General features: G+C 39.5%; 1 protein-coding gene across 8 annotated transcripts in view; it reads left to right on the forward strand.

The window, feature by feature from the left end:
* The window catches only part of GRIA3 (glutamate ionotropic receptor AMPA type subunit 3), a 283,119-nt gene that overhangs the window by 203,322 nt on the left and 57,901 nt on the right, over positions 1 to 21,896 (forward strand). For all 8 annotated transcript variants that reach the window (XR_014834767.1, XR_002340866.2, XM_085006795.1 and 5 more), the window contains 2 exons: positions 7,680 to 8,056; positions 18,438 to 18,636. Coding sequence is in view for 6 of the 8 variants with exons in the window: in XM_085006795.1 (XP_084862921.1) it covers positions 7,680 to 8,056; positions 18,438 to 18,636 (576 nt within the window). In the remaining 2 variants the exon portion in view is untranslated. The remainder of the gene's footprint in view (positions 1 to 7,679; positions 8,057 to 18,437; positions 18,637 to 21,896) is intronic.

The raw sequence follows: 21,896 nt of genomic DNA on the forward strand, positions 1-21,896 counted from the left end.
GAGAGCTCTGATAGGGAGGATGACCTCTTAAGCTAAGTGCATATTCATTTTCATTTAGAAATTTTCATCTTGTAGCATTGGGAAGCTCGCAACTTCTCTATCACTGATAGAAATGGAGAAAAGTACAAACAGGCATTCATTTCTGGCCAACCTGGTCTCTTATGGTTTGCAAGTTGCTTAAGAAAAAGGAGGGTAGAAATCCCCCCTCCCACCACTGCCCAGTGACTTCCCAAAGTGCTTAATAAGCAGAAGGACAGAAAACATGAAACTATTCCTTGTAATAACATGAAAACTACACAGATAGGCACAGCTTTACCTTTAGGGTATTTTTTCTTACACGTTTAGTATTTACAACAGATCTGAGTTGGAAAAAAAATGAAGAAAGGCAGAGATGGGAAAAGCTTTGCAAAGGAGATTTCAGTATCCACCATAAAGTCGCAAGAAAGAGTCAAGATGAATTAAACTTGTTAAAGAAGAAAGAAGCCAATCAGTCTCTTTTCCTAAATGGGTTTTTTTTTCTCTAAAGAAAATCAAATCGAGGTTGATGTTTGGGCCACCTTGTATCGCTAAGAAGGCTATTTTTGAAACAAACGTCAGTACGACACAATGCGCCCCCATTATGTAAGCTCTTCAGAACATCATGGACTTGAAACTGTCCACCTGCTTTTAGAAGTTTTGATTTTGAGCTGGATATCTATAACATCACCACATGGTAATTGTCTCCAGCTCAATTGTGGCTTACAGACCGCAAGTTTTTATGGATCCCAAATAGCCTGTGTTTTAAGAGGACACTGAAAAACATTTTGTTGCCAGCAGGGCTCTTAGATGTGCTTTAGCCTACCTTTTCATTCACTTTGCACATAAATGTGGAGACAAGCCAGGGACTGAACATTAGAACTGACCATTGGGTAAACCAGGAAACCAAGGCCTGATATAGGACAGGGATGTCAGGAATAGTGGCAGCAATTGTGACAAGGTCACAAAAACCACACAGCTTGGCAGAACTTAGACTATAACTCAGATTTCATGACTCCTGGTCCAGTGCTCTATCCACTGGATCACATTGGCTCCATTTACTAACCTTGTCAGATTATGGAAAGATAATCCCACCAGCTTTCGGGGGTTTGCAATCTAGTTGGATTATGAGCTTTTCCATCTGAGATACCCATCCTGTTTATCTGTGGCCTCCAGGATAAAGTAATACACATCTCTAGTTATCACTTGGAATATTTGAAAACCCAGGTTTTCTACCCATTGAGAGGAGATAGGGTCTAAAAGAAAAAAAAAAACTCAGGACAAGGGCTGGGAGGAAATTGAGGTCCTAATTGACAAAAGAACACTCCTAGTGAGTAGCTGCCATGTTCCTTATGTTCCTAGCACTTAGAACTAAGGACAAAGGTGGGCAGGGGGGATGGGGAATTGCCTTAGGAAAGGCCAGACAAAATACTGCCCAAATTGGTACCTCTGGCTTTGAAGACAGCAGAGAGCTTGGGAATGGAGATGGGGTTGGGAAACAGTTGATTCCAGGTCATATCCCCTGGGCATCCTCAGACTCCTTCACACTCCCAGGACAAATGGCAATTTTATAGATGCTATTCACACTGACATTTCTCTACCTAGAAGAAATTATCTCTTAGGTTGTCACTATCCTAAGATAGATTCATTTTCCATTAAGAAAGGCAGAAAGTCGATCTGTCCTTCCAGCTAAAAGGCAGGGAAGCAAGGGTACAGTAACAGATGCCAAATATTCTCCTCTGTTCTTCAGGTGATTACACTGGGCTTTGGCAGAAGGGCTGATGGGCTGATAAAAGCACCCCTCTCTTTCAAATGAGGCATATGAACTCCAGGAAGGAGCATTTATGACGCATGGAAGTCTGCCATTCTGAGTAGAGAGGATAGGGAAATATTTCCAACCAAATTTAGTCTCACGAGGCCTCTACCCAGCTCCAGGAACACTCCTTTATCTTCACTTTGTCTTTACCTCTCTCAGCTCCCCAAGGACAAGGAGCCCTTAAGCAACAGATCCAGACTGGGACATCTGTTCCGGATAAAGAAACAAAAAGATCCTGTTGTGACACTTCTTGTTGTTGCACGGATTTAAATAGACCTCATCACTTTTTCCTGATCCAAACAATTGCGGGCAGTAAATATCCCATAGAGTCCAGCCAGTAATGCAGCTTAGGTCCTGTCCTGCAACAGGCAGCAATTACAGTCCTATTGTCTACCTCGATTCTGCCCCACTCCTTTCTCTGCCACATTTAAACTTGCCAAATAAAATGTCTGTCAGTGGCTACTAGAACCTTCTGGTTGATATAGGAATGAGGTGTCAGGTCATGTCTGCCTCTTCTCTCAGATGACATATAATATCTCATGCACTACACGCCAATGCCTTGCTGACCGCCCCCCACCCCCCATGTTCTCCCTCTCACTTTTGGCAAGTGCTCTAAAATGGTGGCTGACAAGCTCCCGCTCACACACAGTCTCCAGGTGGGTTAAAAGTTTTGTACCAGGTCATCAGATGATTAAGCTATAACATAAGCCTTTCGGCGCACACACACACACACACACACACACACACACACACACACACCTGTTTTCAATGACATTTAAACTAAGTGTCATTTCTGTCTTAAACCTGTCAGACCATAATATGAGTTTGTTGGGTTTTCAGTTGTATGAAATTTACGACTTTGGCAACCCACCTATGAAAACGATTATAAATCCCCTCAGGCTAAATCCCCTCCAATAATGCAGTTGCTCTGAGTTTGCCACTGGTGAGTAGAAAAATCAAACCTAATTTGGTATGTTTACTGAGCCCACACAGCCACTCTTAAGCTGCTTGATTAGAATCCTTTAAGTAGTCAAGATGCAAGCAAAAGCGCTAGCAAACTCTCACCCTGAGCTCTTTCTGTTTGCTGGGGTTTTGTCCATCACCTGGAGCACCCTCACGCCATCTACTTACCCACCTAGGTTTCTGGAAACAGCCTTCTGGCTGCTGTTAGTAGCACAGCCAGAGGCTTGAGAACAAAAGGCCGCTGGACTGGTTCAGAAGACCACAGGTGTGGTACTTCATGAATGAGTCAGAATTTCAGCTGCTTCCTAGCCCCATCAATAATTCTTAACGCTCACTCCCAACCACAGATGCGTTTCATAAGGAGCAGAGACCAGGAGCAGGAAAGGAATACCATTTGGGGAGTTGCCATTTTCACTTTTCATCAATGTTGGCCTCCAGAATCTTTAACTTGCCTTGAAAATGACCTTCCCACTCATCTGCATGCTATGGCAGTCCCAGGAGGGCTACCTGGGTATTTTCTGACATTAGTTACCTGCTCCTCCCCATTTCCTCTAAGAAGCATGTTGATTGCCCCACAAACGATATGCCAGCAGGCCTTGAGCTCTGAAATAACCAACCATTACGAGAGCCATTTCATATGGAGGCAGTAATAGGAGTGGCAGAGGGCAAGGGCTTCTCCAAGGCTGATGATGAGCCAACATGACAGTTCTGCTGCATTGGTCTCAGCAAGTGTACAAGAAATGGGAGGAGTTAAGACTCCTACCAAGTTGGCTGTCCTTGAGGCTTGATTAGCAGCTCCCTTTCCCTCTATCAGTTGAGACTTCTTCCACCTGCTTTTTGATTTGTCATCTTCTGCCCGCATGGCTTTTTTAAGATTCAGCATGGTAATTCTCATTTTGGAGCCAGGTCCACATCAATGAGGCTTAAACAAGCACAGATTTAACACTGTTCTTCATTGACAAAGCACCCCCCAAAAAACAGACAAACTCTGCCATCTTTGAAAAAGCTCCTTAGAAAGAAACAATTTAGTAAAGGTGGACAAGCCAGGCTGAAGAGAAAAGGAAATTTCCTGAGAGGAGCAGGTTCTTCCCATTGTCTTGGGTTACTTCAAAAGTACTTCCAACTAGGAATGGCTTCCTTTGGGAGTCTGTTCTTTTGCTGCATGTTCTGGGGAACCAGACCAGAAGTCCTACCTTGTCTCATTAGCATTTAGCTGTGTTTATCATCTGGTGGGTGTTTCAGTTAATAGAAGTAGGGTTTTTTCTCCTAAAAGTTGTCAAGATTTTCAAAATCCTTTCTTTACCTGCTTGAAAAATAATCCAATATCCCTAAATTCAATCCAAAGTGATTTTCTCACGCAAATGTCCCTTAGTTCTTTCTTCCAAAACAAAGAAATGGCAGTTTCTCTTAGAGCTATTCATTATTATGACTTCAGAGATCAAAGACTAGTTAAATGGAGTAATTAAATCAAATGAGATCAAATGGAAAATGATACTAGCGGGACATTTGCATGTTCTAAGCAGGAGGTAGAAATATGTTGGCAGGGATAGAAGGTGGCTTTATCTGCGAATTCTCTTGGCATGACAAGGCTCTTTCTAGCTGATTCAGATTCTCTCTGCCAACCCGTTCCCCACTAGCTTTGTGGCCAATTCCATTCTCCTCAGTTGCTTTCATTTCTACCACCAGGTATGGCCCCAGGAAAAAGGGTAAAATATTAAAATTTGTGATTGGCTCCCTCCAGTTAGAAATGTGGAACTGGTGAATTGGGAGTTAGGTGTAATGAAGGAAGAGCTGAAGCCATACATAATAATACTGAGGGGAGAAAGTAAAGAACAGAACATTAAAGGAGATTTACTTATCCCATAAACCTACATTAATTATGTCCCAAACCAGGTCCTGTGAATAGACTCTGGGGGTACAAAAGTGCACCGTAATTGAGAGAGCAGAACTAGGAAGAAGAGACAGAAAATGAACATTAAGAGAAGTAGGAGGAGAACCCATAGTCTTCAGTATCAAAGAGCCAAGGAAAGGTGGTATATACAGTGCCGAAGGCCAGTGGTTTCATGTGGGCAGTCTAAATTTGGTCACCAAGTGTACGGTTCGAGAAGCAATTTCACTAAATTGGAGGGGATGGGAGGTAGGCCATGGGTGTATAAGGGAAATGCTGTATTAAAATTGAGATAGTAAAGGCATATTTTTTCAAGATAGGCGGTGATAAGAAGTGGTATCATATGATTAAGAGTATCAAAAGAAGGTGGAAGAAGTGATTTGTTTCATTTTTCTTTGTCAGTAAATAGAATTACCAAAGTAGGAGGAAATTATTAAGCGAATAAGATCTGTCAATGGTTTTCAAATTACAGCAAGCATTAGAATCACCTAGTGGGCCAGCTGAGCCCCCCACCCAAGTTTATTTCATAAACAAAGGGTCAGGCCTGAGAATTGGCATTTCTAACAAGTTCCCAGGCCACTCTGCTGCTGTTAGTCTGGGGAATCACATGCTGAGAACTACTGGAATTGATTGAGAATGAAAAAAAAAATGTAAAAGAATAAGCAGAGCTGTGAACACTGTAAACCAGTTATAATGGAAAAAAATAAAAATCATTACAAAAAAAAAAAAGAAGAGGTAGAAGGGTATGAGATGCAAGGAATAAGTAGATTAGACATGAGAAAGACTTCACTTTCCATGAGGTGAGAATGATGGAAGGGATAGGTGAAGATATAGCAGAGGAAATGAAAGACATTGAGGTGATGGTGCTCATCTCAAATGGCTTCCATCTTCTGAGTAAAGGAAGAGGCAAGCTTTTCTATAGAGAAAACAGGACTGGTGAGGATTAGGAACTGGGGAAGGTTTGAACTAAGCACCATTCACAGATTTAAAGGAGAATCAACCTTACAGTGATAGATAATGGACTTAATTTTTAAAATGGTGAGTTTGAGATGGTAGTCAGCCTTCAAGGTAGATTTGGTCAGCAGGCTGTTGGCATACTTTCAGCAGCAGATTTTTGTCTGTTTTGTCTGCCTTGCTCATTGCTTCATCCCTAGTGCCAAGAATAGTGCTTGGCACAGAATAGGCACTCAAATGAACCTGAGAGGTGTTGGCTGAGGTTGGTTATTGTATATAAAAGTAATTTATAGTAGAAACCTGCAAGTGTCTATGGAGTTATATTATGGCAGTTAAGAGAGTGAGTTCTGGAATCGGAAGACTAAGGTTGTAATCTCAGCCTCTCAGTGCCTCACTTTCTCTTTCTCTAGCATGGGAACAATCATGTACCAACCTTATGGTTGCTGTGAGAATTAAACGACATAACATATATTAGCTGCTTAGCACACTGCCTCACACAGAGTAAGCACTAAAACACTGCTAGCTGGCTGTTTCTTACTATAGTTCCCTTTAAGTTAATTAAGGAGTTTTTCTTAACCAGTTTGAGTCACTATCTGTAAATCAAAGTAGTAAAACATCATTTAAATAAAAAAATACCCTGTCTCAGACTTCGTCACTCTTCCTCCACCTCTCCCTACTGATACAGATATTGAGGCACAATTCTATTTAACATAAAAAAAAAATAAGATTGGAGTTCTCACTGTGGCTCAGCGGGTTACCAACCCAACTAGCATCCATGAGGATTCGGGTTTGATCCCTGGCCTTGTTCAGTGGGTTAAGGACCTGGTGTTGCCGTGAGCTATGGTGTAGGTTGCAGACTCAACTCGGACCCACCCCCCCCCACCCCCCCGTTGCTGTGGCATAGGCCGGCAGCTACAGCTCTGATTCAACCCCTAGCCTGGGAACTTCCATATGCACAGGTGTGGCCCTAAAAAGCACACACACACACACGCACACACACACAAAGATCATCAAAATTGCTGTTTTCATTTTATACCTGATATACCATCCAAAAGCCTTTCCTTAGTCAGAAGCATTTTTCTAAATGTGCATTTTAAGGCCTGGCTCTAGACTAAAACCTATGACTGACATAAAGGAAATATTGTAGAAGACAAAAGAAATAAGTGCAGATGTTCCCACTGTCTATTTTCATGGGACTAATATAAAAACATTCTCTGCCTTTGCCAGAGCTAATTATGCAGTACACTACTGACACATCTATTTTATTAATCCAATACATGTGAATGCTATGCTGATATTTATCACTAGAAATGATGGCTTAATATATAAATTAATGTGTATTCTAATAACTGCTTTACCCTTGTTATTGCCCATGCAAAATTCTTTCATATTTGCATATATCATAATCAATAATAAACAGCTTATTTTTTAGGCATCTAGAGTTTCTTTAGTTTAGGATCTTCTGCAGTTATAGATACAAAAATAGGAGATTGAGCCCCTGGCTTCTAAGAACCTATGTTTTTATAGACATACTCTCAAACATATAAATCAAGAATAATGACAAACACTCAAGTATTCAGTTGAGGACTGTAGTCCTGTGTTGCACCTCATGGTAGGAAGGGAGGCACATAGAAAAAGTATAGACTATTATGCTTCCCATTAAGAAACAAGAATTTCCAGTCAAGTAAGGGAGATAAGACAAAAGAGCATGAAAATTAAAATGAGAATATAAGAGTTAAACATTGATATGTCACAAGGGAGCATGAGTTGAGTTACAAGGTAGAAAATAATTTTAGGAAAAAAAATTGAATCAGTTGCCCTGAGCCAATACGCCTCAGAGGATAAAGTGTCCTCTCAACTTACAACCAAGTTAAAATATTTTAGGACCCATTGAATGCTACTTGTCTAACCAAAGCATTGACAATCAGTTGGTTGTAGTGACTTAAGATTTTATATTTCCACCAAAGAGGTATATTAAGTGGTGAGTGACTGATGGAAATACTATCTCTAATAAAAGTCGAAAATGTTTTTTATTTTTTCCAGAGAGCCGATATAGCTGTTGCTCCACTCACTATAACACTGGTCCGTGAAGAAGTCATAGATTTCTCAAAGCCCTTTATGAGCTTGGGCATCTCCATCATGATCAAGAAGCCTCAGAAATCAAAACCAGGCGTATTCTCGTTTCTGGATCCCTTGGCTTATGAAATCTGGATGTGCATCGTCTTCGCTTACATTGGAGTCAGTGTAGTTCTTTTCCTAGTCAGCCGATTCAGCCCTTACGAATGGCACTTGGAAGACAACAATGAAGAACCTCGTGACCCGCAAAGCCCTCCGGATCCTCCAAATGAATTTGGAATATTTAACAGTCTTTGGTTTTCCTTGGGTGCCTTTATGCAGCAAGGATGTGATATTTCTCCAAGGTTTGTTTCCATGTCATACCCAATGCCTCCTTGCATTCTATGACCATGATCCCTTCATGCACATCTGGTCTTCACCCATCTAGTCCAGATTTCTTCCCTTAACATTCCATCTGACAACAAATCATCATCAAACCATTTTGCTTCCTTGTGTCCATGAAGTGAGTGTGTTATTGGTGTTGCTTTGAATGTCCCTCATGCATTTCCATGGTATCATATATTTATACACATTATAGCAAACACTGAACTCTGGAGGAAGGAAACATTGCCAGCTAATACTGATATTATTCAGATAAAGTGGACGTTAAATCTTGATCAGATCAAATAGGCATGGTTTCCTCATTAATTGAGCTAGAACATTTTCTCATTTGTCCAGAGAGTAAGGAAAAATTTAAAAGATAGAACTCTTTAAAACCCTCCTACCTTTGCCTTTCAGTGACCTCCACTTTTCATTTTGCTCCCAGACTGCCTAAAACTATTTCATTTTAGTATCTTGCCCAAGTTTCCTCACTAAAACTATAAAACTTCTAAAAGAAAACATGGGAAGAAGTCTCTGTGACCTTGGATTGGACAAAGAGTTTTCAGAACACAAAAAGCACAATCCTACTTGATAAACTGGACTTCATCAAAATTCAAAACTTTTGCATTTCAAAATACAGCATTGAGAAAATGAGAAGACAAGCCACAGTGGGAGAAAATGTTAACAATCATACATGTGATAAAAGACTTGTATCTAGAATATATACAGACCTCTTGCAACTCAATAAAGAGAAGATAAACAACGCAATTCTAAAATGGACAAAAGATTCAAATAGACATTTCCCCAAAGAAGATATACGCATGGTTAATAATCACTTGAAAAGATGCTTGACATTATTAGTCATTAGAGAAACGCAAATTAAAGTCACATTGAGACACCTCAACACATCCTCTAGAATAGTTATAATCAAGACAGACAATACCAAATAGTGACAATGGTGTAGAATGACTTTAGCTCTCATCTGTTAGTAGTATGAATGCAAAATGCTACAGCCAAATTGGAAAATGGTCTGACAGTTTCTTATAATTAGACATGCATTTAAGACATGACATAGCAATTCCATTCTTATTTAATACCTAAGAGAAAAGAAAACATATATCTACACAAAGACTTATACACAAATGTTCACAGGAGCTTTATTTTAGCCCAAAAGTGGAAGCAACCCAAATGTCCATCAACAGATAAATGGATAAACAAAATGTGGCATATCCATACCACATTTGGAATGGGAAACTATTCAACAACTAGAGAAAAAAAAAAAAAGACTACCAACACATGCTACCACATAAACTTTGGAAACATGATGCTATATGAAAGAAGCTAGACACAAGAGGGCACGTATCATATGACTCCGCTTTTTGAATGCCATGTATTGACTATCCCATATTGTATTATTCCATTTGCCCAGAATAGGCAAATCCACAGAGACGGAAATCATCTTAGTGGTTTCTGGGGCCCTGGAAGGAGCAGATAGGGGTTAATCAGAATCAGGATTAGGGTGAGGCGTGTGAGGCTGAGTAGATCAAGTACAGGGATTAGATCCAGTCTTTATTATAAAAGTTGCTATTTTGTTCATCATGGATATTTTGCATTAATTTTGTATTTTTTTAAAAAATATTGTACAAAAACGCTATTTATCTTGATTAGTGAGATTTTGGCAACCCCCTAAATTTTGTGTGGTGCAAATGAGGCCTAGTCCCTAGTCCCATCCCTATCAGGATTAACTACAGATGGGCATGAGGGAACTTTTCAGATGGAAATGTTATAAAACTAGGTGGTAACAATTGTTGCACAACTCTAAATTTACTAAAATCACTCACACTGGTGAATTTTAGAGTATGCAAATTTTATCTCAGTGAGTCTATTGAAAATATTGAATGTGAATGTCCTAGACCTCCCCCACTTAAAGTGTTGACTCACCTAAACAAAAATGGCAGCACACTCATAATCATAAAATATTGTAAGCAAATGTTACATCTTTATAATCAAAAAAATGTTTACAAAACATTTTTTGTAAACATAAACACAAAATACAAAAAGTTGTAGCTTTGGTAAAGTTGAACATTAATTCAAATACTGAGCAGAGTCAATTATACAAACATATAGGGTTTTTTTTTTTCGCTTAGACTAGAAGTAATCAGAAGGTTGCCTACCATGTTGTTAGAGTGCACTTCATTTTGAGATTATCCACTTAGAGCACAAAACATTTAAAATGAAGTTTTGCTGTATAAATCACTGGTAACCATCTTCAGCAGCTTTTTAGTATAGCATGTGTGGGGCAAGTCTCATTTGTCTAAGTCATTATTTTTGCCACCCTCAATCTGCTTGGTCAGAGTCTCCAAATTATTTCACTCCCTGTTCCTTTTGTGCTTAGAATGTGTGTCGTTTTGTGATATCATCTGGGAGTTCATTCTGCTTGTTTCTTTCTTATTTTTTTTAAATGTTCATTTCAAGAGAGGAGGATTTCTGAATGATCCTGTAATTGAATAATTTTTACATGGCTGGTAATCTGTGTTGAGACAATGCTAAAGACTTATGAAGGCTGGAGATTTTATTGGTTTCTATAAGTGAATTTTCAAAACTAAATTTGTGATATCCCCACTAGAGTGCTGCATACTACTATGCATACTCAAACAAGACTCTTAAAAGGCCTTTTGTTCTTAGAAGTATTTATGCATATTGCCTCATTAAGTAATAACTTAAAAGATGATGACCTGAAAATGACCAGCTGGAAAGATTCTTTCCTTTCTTTCTTTCTTTTCTTTTTTTTTTTTTTTTCTTGGTAGCAGAATTTAAGCTCTATGGCACCGAAATATATCAAACGCTTTTTCCCCCCAAGATACAGATTTTATTATACTGCACTAGATTCTACCCTGCAGAGCAATGGCTTTCAAATGTTTTGACCATGGCTTTCAGTACAAAACACGTTTTCCATCACAACTCAGTACACATATATGTACATAACGAAAGTTTCACCAGACATTACCCTTACAGTGTGCCATGCATTATCATATTCTCTATTCTGTTTCATTTTTTTTAAAATGCTGGTCGCAACTCAACCCAACACAGCCTATGGAATAATGCTGGTCTAGAGTAACAAGTATTATCCTTACTGTGCTTTTGAGTAATAAATTATTACTTTTATGAGCTTTACATTTCCTTCCATATGAGTTCTCCCTCTTTCAACACTATCTTTTGTGTCCCTCAAAAGAAATTATATCTTTAAGAGTCTTGATAAAAATGTTATGCTTCTCAGCATATTTATTACATACAAGTAAGGAGGAAACATGTTTCTCCTTGTCTTGAAAGCTCTATTGGTTATATATTTGTGCTCAATTACATAGCAGCAAACCCCACTGTAATGTGCTTCTCTATTAACTGATTTAGAAATTCCCGATAATAACATAGTTGAACCCTAAGATTCATGGTTGCCTTTGCTGCAAATGCCAGCATTATACTTTATTTCTGTTCGATAGCCACACTGGGAATGCAAACTCTCCAGGAAGCCTAGAGTGTGAGCATGCATTGTACACTCTGACTTTCCTCAAAATGGAAGCAATTCAAGGATTTATGAGACCACAATTTAAAGGAGAAGTGTCAAATATCATAGCAGAAGGAGATGTCAGAGATAAATTAATCCAACCGCTTCCATTTACAGAGGGCAGAGGAACAACAACCATCTCTGAGTTCCCACTGCGTCTGGGTACTTTACCTGCATTATCATATGAAATTTAATCCTCAAAACACTACCACAGGGTGGGCATTATACTTATTTTTAAGTCGAAGGTGATGCTCAGGTTAAATAATTTGCCCAGTCACACACAGCTAATGACAATGCCAGTATTCAAACCTAACTCCAGTTGCCAAACCCATGCTCTTTCTACTTCACACTGCTTTTCTTATATCAGAGACAAAGGAACAATACACAAAGAGATAATGTGATGGAACCCAAGGTCATGGAGGCTCTAAGAGCCAGCAGTACAATTATTTCCACCACCACTCACTGCCTCCCACTACCAACCTAAAGGTACACTGTGGGTTCCATTCCTTTCCTTGCACTCATGCACAAGAGCTGTTTTCCTGTCTCTCAACCTCTGATGAAACAGTACCTTTGCCCTGGCTGTTAAAGAAGGTAGGCAGGGAGCATTTTAAAATGCCCCAGAACATGTGTTCACTCAAAGTAAAAGACTGGGAAATCAGCAATGAGACATCATGATGAAAACAGAGCAAGGCTCCCTTTCCATCAAAGAAAGCTATTAACAGTAACCTAGAAGCTTAAAGAGTCCATGCCAATAGTAGGTCTGATATTTTCAACTACCCCAGTTTTTCAGAGTGACAGTTCAGGGGGAGACTGAGTCACTGATAGAGTAAGCAATATAATAAGCTGAGGTTATATCCATACACAAACTAATTGGGGGTGGGGGAGGGAGTCAGGGGAGTCAGGAGGAAGTATAAGCAGATTACATTCAATCGTCTTCCCCCTGATTGGGGGATGGGGGGATAGCCAGTGGGTGTAGCCAGATGGAGGGAGCATAGTGGTTAAGTACGTGGGTGCTGGAGTTAGTCTCACCAGATTCACAATCTGCTTAGCTGTTGTGTAACGTGGGGCAAGTTACTAAATCTTGCTAAAAGCCTCAATTCCTCATCTGTAAAGGACAGTGCTGGACATAAGAGTAGGTTTTCAATACATGTCAGCTATTATCATTTTTAAACTGGCTGCTCTTAACCATCCTGGCTTCACAAATACTAATAGTTAATATTGCATTTGCATGTGAGCTCCTAATACTCCTTCAGAATACAGTTGAAATTTTAGTCAGTGCCAAATAGCTGATTTCGGATGAGAAATAACTGGCAACATTCCTTCTGGAAACCATAAAGCACTTTCCTTAAAGATTACACCACTTGCAAATATTTTGATTGTATTATTCCACAGTGTCTTACTGATATTGACAGGTGGTTGTCATTTTTTTTTAATCTGAAATTTATGTCCTTCATAAAATGTTGATAGAACTGCTAAGCAGCCGAGTCCAAGTCCTTCCAGACAAATGCTCCCCCTGCTGACTTTCTCTTGGAGCTGCATGAACAGCTGAGGTCTAGCCATGTTGAAGACGTGAGAGGGAATTACAACAGAAAAAAAAAATGTAAAGAACAGACTAACTTGAACTTAATTACTGTATACAGACTATTCCAAGGGCATTATTCTCCAGTTAAGCTTTCAAGGTATCAAATATTTTGGAGAAGCAGGCAGGGCATCTGTCCAGGTTAGTTGACAGATAGATTCCCCTTTAAAATGGAAAGTATGTGCAAAAAAATAAAATATACCAAGGGTAAAAAAATGAATGGGATCAAAGACAACAGGGGTTGGGGGCCCTATTTAAAGCAATATCCTTTCCTTTGCTGATGTATGACCAGTATCTTCATCCTACTGCAAATTCACTTCAAAGCAGTAGTGATGTGGTAATAAATTAATTGTAATAGCAGGATTTTTATTACAACTATTTCATGACTTTTCTGGCTGAAAGCCATATTTTTCAGTCTTTAAGAGACAGTTTGTTATTCCCCATCAAAGAAGACTGTAAGAGCCAAAGATTGATTCTGTACATTAAAAAAAAAAATCTGTCATAGACATAGCATTGAATGGAGTGTGGAAATGATGTATACTTTGGAAGAAAGAGGAGGAAAAATAGAAATGATAAAGTGTTTGTGCAAAAGAGAAGTGGTTTGCAGTTCCAGCTCATCTTATGAACCTAGTAAAGTTCAGGTTTCAAAATTTACTTGCAGGATGAAGGTGACAGTACATAGCCCACTTTTATTATCATTTCAGAGGCCATGAAATACATTTTATTATTAACTCAGAAACTCTAATTTCTTATGACTGCAGAAAACATGATACTATATATTATTTTGCAATGTTTTGTGTCTGTTTTTCTCTTGCTCCTAATTTACTTTCATTAACTTCATGTCTCCTCTTATATTTCTTCAAAAGGTATGATATGTTCCTCTAATGCATTTTTATAAATACTAAATGTGCAGCATTTTACAGCCATTTCATTATGCTAACCTCAAAATCTGTCTTGTGCAACAAAACTACTTGAAATGAATGTTAAACATTTTTGAAGCTGCATTAATGGAAAGAAAGATACTGCAAAATGACAGGTCTTTCTAACTCAACTATAAAGTCTTAGCTTGTTTTAATAGAGCCTTTTAAAAATGCGATGGGGCTGACCCATCGGTCACTTTTTATAGAGCCTCCATGTGAAATGTGGGTTTAAATAGCTATAGTTTCACTAATGAGAATAGGGAGATGTGAAAATTCCTATAGAACTTCTTCCCTATGAGTTCCACTACACATTTTCTCAATGAAAGGTTTTATGCATCCATACTATACAAGGGAAGAAATGGTAGAAATTCCACTAAGACTCCTGTCAGAGCTACTACTATGTTGAGGGGAGAATGTTGAATGCAAGATTGTGCATTCAGGAGTTCCCTTCAAGGCTCAGAAGTAACAAGCCCGACTAGTATCCATGAGGATGTGTGTTCCATCCCTGGCCTCACTCAGTGGGTTAAGGGTGCAGCATTGCCATGATCTGTGGTGTAGTTTGAAGACACGGCTCAGATCTGGCGTTGCTGTGGCCATGGCATAGGCTGGCAGCTGTAGCTCCAATTCAACCCCTAGCCTGGGAACTTCCATATGCCACCACAGGTGTGGTCCTCAAAAAAAAAAAAAAAAGATTGTGCACTCAACACTGATTCCAAGAAGCTCCTTTTTCCATCTATGCTGATGCTTATGGATACTATTTCCCCATTTCTATGTGGATATTCACCAAAATCCTCCATGATTATCAGTCTATCATGATATTAACCACGTAATTTACAAAATCAATAGCCATGTGGACAATAAGCCATGAAAATGACCATTTTGCTTTTAAGTTTATTTTCAGTCATGTCAACAGCCAATTTCAGCTGAGTCCTATAGATCAACCACAGGACTGTCTGCATCAGCTATTAAGACAGCCAAAATAACCAGATTATGATGTGCAGGCTTGATTTTAGATCACATAGACACAGTCATAGTCCATTAGCCTCAATAGAATGGCACAAGGGTAATTTCCATAAATTACTGTGTTGTTTTCCACATTTCAAGTAGACAATACATAAACTACCATTAGTATTCACAGCAGAAGACTACACCCTTTTCCATACCAAACCATGATTCTGGAAATACTCCCAAATCAGTTTTTGCCTTGGTCTCAGTAAAACCCTATCATCCCAAATAAGGATGACATTCACAGTTCCATTCCAAATGAATAAAAGATAATAAACAATAATTACCCAAACGCATTTGCTTTTCCTACAACTATATTTCTCAGTGTTTGTAGGAAAATTCCTCCTTTAATTTACGCATGATTCTGGATTTTCTTATACAAAATATGAGTACTTTATACTACAAAAATATGAGCATGTCTTTCCTATTGTGCAAGTATAGATGATTTATTTCCTATTTTTCCTTTCTGTACCTCAGTTTCTTTATCTGTAGAATGCCTCCCTTTTCTTATCTGTAAACTATTGCCGAAGCATAGGGGTAGAAGATTAAAAGTGACACATGTAAACAATTACAAGAGTCTGGCACACAGGGGAGTGCTCCTTAAATGTTAGCAATTATTATCATTTTTATTACACTATTACTACGAATTCTACTTTGAGCATTCATCTTTTATACAGTAAAAGAGGATGCAGTATCAGACTGGCCCAGCATAGATGAAATGTATACGGCAGCAATGGGGAAAGACTATAAAAGGTTCAAATTCATAATTGAAATAGTCTGTATACTTTTAGCATTCAGAAATATGACACCTTCTTTCTGACTCATCCAGATGTCTTTACCTCTTCTGACTAAAAGGGAAATGTTCCTAGGTGAATGAGAGGATAACTATTAGCTAGGGAAAATCTGTGGCAAAGCATATTTGCACATCTGAAAAGCTAAAAGTGATTATGTTCAGAAATAAATAAGGGTCATTTAAGCATTCTGGGCCCAACAGGAATTACATGCTTTAAAAATGCAAGTAGTTTTGTTACAATTAATCAAGAAAGAATATTATGGCTCAAAACACCTGCCAAAATTAGTTGATTAGAGTGTAAAACCTAAAACAACTGAATTTTCCACAGCCTAAAAAAGGTTATTTAGGGACACAAGAATTTAAATTTGCTTTAAAGTGGTAAAATGTGAGTACAGACAGAGAAGTGCTTGACTTGCCAGCTTTCAGCCCAGAACTGCCCTCTTCCCACAGAGCCTGGAGATGAGCCAGGCTCCTACGCTTATTCTTGACTCTATGACAGAGTGGGTTCTTTTGCTGGGAGCTTTTCTGGGCATGAGAGAACACAGCTTAACCAGGATACAGCTCCACCACAGAACAGAACTATCCTAAGTATAACGTGGCAATGTTTTTACAAAACCTAGGGACCAGATTTCATTTCTGCAGACAGAGCCAGCCTTCAGCAGCATCGCCAAGGGGATGAGGTTCCCCCTAACCCATCACTGAGCATTCAGTACCCTCACACTGCCCCTAACTTCCCACAAACCCTTTCCCTGAATAGCACTCACAAGGCAGGACCATGATTTCCAACCTTACTTGTACAAGAGCTTTACAAAAATGCTTCTGCTTAGGTCCAACCCCCAGAGATTTTGATTGGATTGGTCTAGGGTGGAGCCTAGGATTTTTTTTTTTTTTGGTTGTTTTATTTTGTGTCAAATTCCCCAGATGGTATTGATGTGCAGGCTGAGTTGAGAATCACCAATGGAGAAGAACAATATTTCTCAGTTTGTTCTACAGACCACTGCAATCACCAGTGAGGCTTAAGAAGTATAGATTTTTGAGCCCTCAGATACTCTGAATCTGCATTTTAACAAATACCCCAAGTATTGCCAATGCAGAGTTATGTTTCAGGACAAAATTTCCCTTATTAAAACTTCCTCATCTTTGGGAGTTCCCGTTGTGGCACAGCGGAAATGAATCAGACTAGGAACCATGAGGTTGTGGGTTCGATCCCTGGCCTTGCTCAGTGGGTTAAGGATCCGGCATTGCCGTAAGCTGTGTGTGTGTCACAGACGTGGCTTGGATCTGGTGTTGCTGTGGCTCTGGTGCAGACCGGCGGTTACAGCTCCAATTGGACCCCTAGCCTGGGAACCTCCAGATGCCTTGGGAAGCAGCCCTAGAAAAGGTAAAAAGACAAAAAAATAAATTAAATAAATAAATAAACTTCCTCATCTTCTGTCCCATTCTCCACTGATTTGGATAGATGAATCCAGGGTAATATGGTAATGGGTGCTGTTGAAGTGAAGTGTTACATTCTGACCAAGCCTCCTGAAAAAAACACAGTGAATAATTCCAACAGTAGAATTTCTAAGGCAGACCAGGGAAGACGGCTCTGTTTTGGTTATTTCGGTGGGCAAGGTAGGGTACAGAAGAGACAAAACTTTTAGTGCTTCTCAAATCCTATTACACAAGTAGTTTCCTACTTCACATGGGGCCTGTCTTAGGTCCTTAGTCTCAGTCCATAAAAGGAAAGAGTTTCAATCCCCACTAATCATTTATAGGAAGACAATTAATAGCTATTATCTTCTGGGCCCTTGCCTTATGGATGACCAATAGCACAGAATGGCAATGTCTATATTAAATTTATTAAACGTAGTCAATAGTGCTCATTTATTAGCACCTACCCTTTTCTCTTCAAATATGTAAAGGTTTTTGACTCTGTGTTTCTCCCATGACATCACCCTACATCAGTGTCTTTCAAAGTTGACTGCACACTATAATCACCTGGAGAGATTTTTTAAAAAATATATGTCTGGGTCCCACCTCTTGGGTTCTGATTTCATTGATCTTGGCTGGCCTCAGCATGAGAGTTGTTTTTTGTTTTTTGTTATGTTTTGTTTTTAAGATCCAAGGTGATTTTAATGTACAGGCAAGGCTGGGAACCACTTGACTTCAAGGAAACAGAGCAGTCTTCCACAGGTGCCAGCCAGGCTCATAGGAAGCGACTAGGATGAGTACATCTAAGCAGGGGCTGGTACAAAGAAGATATTTTTTCCTGTGATTAAATAAACAGTCTTGCTTTGAAACTTGTATAGGCCTGAAGAACATCATGCATGCACCATTATCACATGACATCTCAACATGGGGTGTTGCTGTTAACGTGTTACTTCTATTTGACATGTTAATTCCCCAACATCATTGACCTCCCTCTTTCATCAGCTGCACTGAACCCATTCCTCTTTCCAAAAATAAAGATGACGATTTCTTCAACTGAAATCCAACCCCTCTGGGTCTGGATTGTTTTTTGCAGATCGCTCTCCGGACGCATTGTTGGAGGGGTTTGGTGGTTCTTCACCCTGATCATAATTTCTTCCTATACTGCCAATCTTGCTGCTTTCCTGACTGTGGAGAGGATGGTTTCTCCCATAGAGAGTGCTGAAGACTTAGCTAAGCAGACTGAAATTGCATATGGGACCCTGGACTCCGGCTCAACAAAAGAATTTTTCAGAGTAAGTGCTTTACAGTTAACTGGGCCTGCTGGTTTCCATCATCTGCTCACAAAGGCAAACTGACAGTGTTTTAAGGGAGGGTTGGGAAAGGGTGGGAATGTTGTCAAAGCAGAGCATCTTAAATACAGTATTTCCTTGGTGACCTGATTCACAGTCCTTTAGAACTAAGACTCATACACAACATCACAAGGGGCAGGTCAAGAGCGCTAAGTTTGAACACATAGGTTTGAATCCCAACCCAAACAAAGTGATTGTTTGTCGTTGGGCAAGTCATTTAATTTCTGTTGGCCTTGGTCCCCTTACTTGAAGAATGAGGGAACTAAACTCCTTTTTGGCTTTTACAAAAGCAGTGATTTTATGTATAAGCAACTCGCGGAAGTCAGGTAACTGACTCTAAGAATCTGAGGAGTGATGGACTATAAAATTACATATTCTATTTTAGACATTGGTTTTCTATTGAAATGTATTACAGTTGTTTCAAGTATTCATGTACATGCTGATAATTCAATTAATTGTTTTAATTTCTTGAGTAGATTTCTTTCCCCCTCTCTACCCCCACATTGGCCAAATCTTAGTGGGGAAATAGCAAGCTATTCACTAGCAGAAGTTAGTCAAGCATAAACATTGTCAAGGAGAGAGATGAAAGGAGATTGAAGTAGAACATAGAAGGATAATATGATGGACAAACTACTTTTGCATAAAGTCTTAAGATCTTTGCTCTATAGCAACTAGTCTATAAAAAAGGCTACCAATGGAATGTTTAAGAACCCAACCGTATTTTCAGTTGCCCCAACCAGGAAAATATGGTGGTTTCAGTGAGAAAATGGATGCATTCTATACATACCACTGCCTGCTACTCCAACCCATGTAACTGGTTGTAGAAATGATCCAGAAGTCACTTGTATAGTAGGTAGAGAAGAAAACTTTAGCCATCCACTCCAACCAATAATCAAATTATTGGATGGCAGGTATAATTACTGATTTTCCTCAAAGATTCACAGTAAACAAATATTGGTTCTAACCAGCCTGTTTTAAGAAATCATTAAAACTTACGGATATCACAGTTGATATTTTTCAACATTTTTTTTGGTCTTTTTGTCTTTTTAGGGCCGCACGCACGGCACATGGAGGGTCCAAGGCTAGGGGTCTAATTGGAGCTGAAGCTGCCGGTCTACACCACAGCAACGGCAGATCCAAGCCATGTCTGTGATCTACACCACAGTTCATGGCAATGCTGGATCCTTAACCCACTGAGCAAGGCCAGGGATCAAACCCACAACCTCATGGTTCCTAGTCCAATTCATTTCCACTGCACCATGAGGGGAACTCCTATTTCAACATTCTTATCATGGGATTTGTCCAATTGTTTCATGGGACACCAGGAGGAGTGTGTTTCTTGAAATTATAGTAATAGCTGAAAAAGGTTGGTCCTGAGACCTTTTCAAGAATTCTTATTAGCTCAGGATTTCCTTAACTCACCTCTACCACTGTTTATTGGGAGGCTTATAATCCCCAACCAGTGAAAGGGACCCAGTCTTAGAAGAATCAAAATGATATGAAGATCCTCTGGAACTGACCTGGCCTTGACCCTCACTATGATGACAGTTCCAGAAGCTTATCTGGGACTAATCCCCTGCCCTCATGAAATCACTTACACATTTCAAGGCAGTAAGCCAGGGATTTCCATCTGCTGGGTAGTCAGCACATAATCAGCTCCATGGAAATTTGGTTTGGTATCCACCTTCAGCAAAGCTGATGTTGGCCATCCCAAAAGGCATCAAGTTGCTGTAAGAAGTAATTGACCACTTAAGCTATCAAGACACAAGACTTGGACCCTCCAGTAAGGGTTACTTGTTCCACTGGAAAGTATTTCTCCTTCAACAACGATTAGAAATTAGGAAGGTGTGCGTTAAATGGTAATCAATAGGTGGCATCAATTCCCATTAAGCTTTCAAAGGCCATTCATCCATATTGCAGGCAAAAGAGGCTCTCTGGGAAGATTTATTAGCACGAAGGCTTAAAACTGTGACCAAATAGTCATTGTCCCCATGCCCAGACCCCATCCCCCACACATTTTGTGTCTTTCTTAAAAACTAGGAAAGCATCTATCTACTAATCCATTCGATGAGGGTTTCATTAAAGAGCATCTTATTACCAGAGCCAATTTGAATCAACATTCAATTCTGAGCAAAGCTATTGCCACATTCTAATTGGTTTGCAGTTTCTAGTGCTCACCAATTCCTCCTGAACTTTACAGCCAATGAGTAATTCGTATGGAAATGGAGCTGTTTTGAAAATCTGATTAGAAAAGGAGCTGGATAATTCTAGGTATAAAAAGTGCAAATCATTTTCTAATTCCCACGTGCCACTTTTCTTTTTCCTCAATTGGTTGCCAGTGACAGCATTAAGGACTCTGTGGGGAAGTTCTTTAGGACAGCACACACAAAAGTTGATGATCCAAGAGTGGAACTGAGCAGTATAGGACAATCAGCTCTTAGCCTGCCTGTGCTGAACATGTTATGTAAACCTAACAAAGGGAATGCTTTCGATTCATATACCAGAGGGGGGCCCAACCAATTGTTCTCCAAGCCATTTGTCTACTCAATGTCCTTTACTCTACCCCTCCTTGAACCACATAAATCAGAGAAGGCAGACAGCAAAAATAGATCTTCTCCTATGCAGGGACTTAACTGCCATAGCATGTCACTTTCTCCTCAACACTCCATGATCTCAAAGCAATTTTAAGAACAGTAACTCCACATACAAAAAATAGTGAGGACCCCTGACAGCCTGCCTTCTGAACTTGAGAGGATAAAACAAGATCACATGCAACATTTACAAACATAACATGAGCTCCTTTCTTCCATTCTCACTCCATATTAAAACCACAGGGACTAAAGAGTAATACCATAAAACAGCCTGGGGCCAGCCCTCTAGTTCTTCCACTAAGAGACAAATAAATAAAATAAAATTCCTTTCTAATTGCCCTGCAGACATTTTTGCCTGTCCTGGGTAAGGCTGCAATTAAAATGATGATGTCTTTAAATGATTCTTTTGTTTCTCTCATTTTCTGAGCTATCCTTAGCTGTTATCTTAACAATCAACATAAAATCACAGGGACCTGTTCCTTAAGGAAAGGCAGGGAGGGACTGAGCAAGAATGCATGCAGCTAGAAGAGACATCTGAAATATTACCATCAACCTTCTTGACTTGAAAACTGATTTCCTTAGACAGAAGCTCCAAAACTAAATGTCCCAACC

The sequence above is a fragment of the Sus scrofa genome, chromosome X (assembly GCF_054392235.1).
Source record: "Sus scrofa isolate SSC_HxYL_T2T_F1_AM1 chromosome X, Sscrofa_HxYL_maternal_Yorkshire_Landrace_v2.0, whole genome shotgun sequence".
Lineage (NCBI taxonomy): Eukaryota > Metazoa > Chordata > Mammalia > Artiodactyla > Suidae > Sus > Sus scrofa.